Source organism: Eptesicus fuscus, chromosome 13 (assembly GCF_027574615.1).
Source record: "Eptesicus fuscus isolate TK198812 chromosome 13, DD_ASM_mEF_20220401, whole genome shotgun sequence".
Lineage (NCBI taxonomy): Eukaryota > Metazoa > Chordata > Mammalia > Chiroptera > Vespertilionidae > Eptesicus > Eptesicus fuscus.
Window position 1 is genome coordinate 77,429,448 of NC_072485.1, and position 1,439 is coordinate 77,430,886.

General features: G+C 68.7%; 1 protein-coding gene across 1 annotated transcript; it reads right to left on the reverse strand.

Annotated features, from left to right (window-relative positions):
* Window positions 1-315: 315 nt before the first annotated feature.
* Window positions 316-474, reverse strand: SMIM38 (small integral membrane protein 38). The gene has a single exon (XM_054724589.1). The coding sequence runs from the start codon at window positions 472-474 to the stop codon at window positions 316-318; it is 159 nt and encodes a 52-aa protein (XP_054580564.1).
* Between the last annotated feature and the right edge of the window lie 965 nt (window positions 475-1,439).

A 1,439-nucleotide genomic window follows, 5' to 3' on the forward strand; every position in this document is an offset into this window, starting at 1 on the left:
TTTGTAAAGAATTAGAAGCACAGAAAGTCTTAAAGCGAGACCTCCCCCCGGATCACTCACTCCGACAGGGGGCCCCAGGCAGTGGCAGACAGGCAGCGGAGGCCCCTCTGCCCCCCGGCGTGGGATGGAGGGCGTGATCAGGGCAGCCCTGGTCAGTCTAGGTGGGCCATCGTCCACTCTGCCCCGGGGGTGGGGCACCAGGGTCCTTTGCCGGCCCTGCTCCACGACCCCCGGCCCCCCCACCCTCAGACTCAGGGTCGGGCATCTCAGGGGCAGTGCCCTCCGGAGGGGATGTGCCTGGCGTTCAGAGAGGCCCTAGTCCTCCTTGGGTTTGGGGGGCTGCTGCCGCCGGGCCAGTCTGTAGTCAATGTACCTCCCGAGGCAGGACCACAGAATGAAGCGCGCCAGCAAGATAATCACCAGCAGGACCATGAGGGGGTCGGGGCCCGCGCTCCCCCCAAACCAGGAGGCCATGCCGAGGGCGGGCGGGCAGCAGCGATGTGTTGTGGCCCAGACCACCGCTGGGCCCTGAGTTCCAGGCAGGGCTCTACCAAGTGCCCACCCTGCGGCCAGGGGCCTGGGCCAGGAGCTCAGGACAGCGGGGCGTCTCCTAGGCCACGCCCACACCCAGGGCTGGCCCTGTCCCCTCCGCAGCCCCCCGAGCAGGCCACGCTCCGGCCCAGGGCCTCCCTGGCATGTGAGAGGACAGCTCGGGGACGGCGAGCGGCCTCCGTGGTCAAGAGGCCCGTGCAGCATTCATCCAGAGCGAACGGCTCTCGGGGCCGACAATGACCGCATTGTCAGGGCCCAGGGCGGGTGGCTGCCCAGCCTCCCCTCTGCCCGCGCCCCCTGCTCGCCAGCGCTGACGTAATCCGCAAACGTCTCCGGCGGCAGCTGCTGGGCGACGCTGGCCACCTTCTCCGGCTCTTTCAGCCGCCCACGCCGCTCTTCCGCCCCGCGAGACAACGGGCCCTTTCTCTCCCCAATTAGCTATCACTCCGGAGGCCGCGCTGTCCAGCGCCGTCTCTGCAGCAGCGGCAGGCCAGCGGGGTGGGGGCAGGGACGCTGCGCGGTGGGTGCCGGGCCCGGTGGGGAGGCCAGGAGAGAGCTGTGCAAATGGAAGGGGAAGGAGAGAGGGGGAGAGAATGAGGACAGTCCCCTCGAGCCCAGGGGGACCCCAAACACGGCTCAATTAGCACATGGGCTGCCAACTCCCGCCCGTGACAGTGAGAGGGTCGTGCAGTCTGAGACAACACAGCCCAGAGAAGGACTCCCAGCGCCTCCCTGCCCACCCACACCCGGGGACCAAAGCCGGGACAAGACCCACGGCCGGGGCGGGGCCCCCTCACACCCCTCACAGCGACCCTTGGCCCCAAACCAGGTTCCACTGCAGACTCACTGAGTGACCTCGGACAAGCTGCTCAACCACGCGGGGCCAC

Excerpts from the sequence above, each read along its gene's own strand:
- SMIM38 (XM_054724589.1), bottom strand. The coding sequence starts at position 474 with ATGGCCTCCTGGTTTGGGGGGAGCGCGGGCCCCGACCCCCTCATGGTC.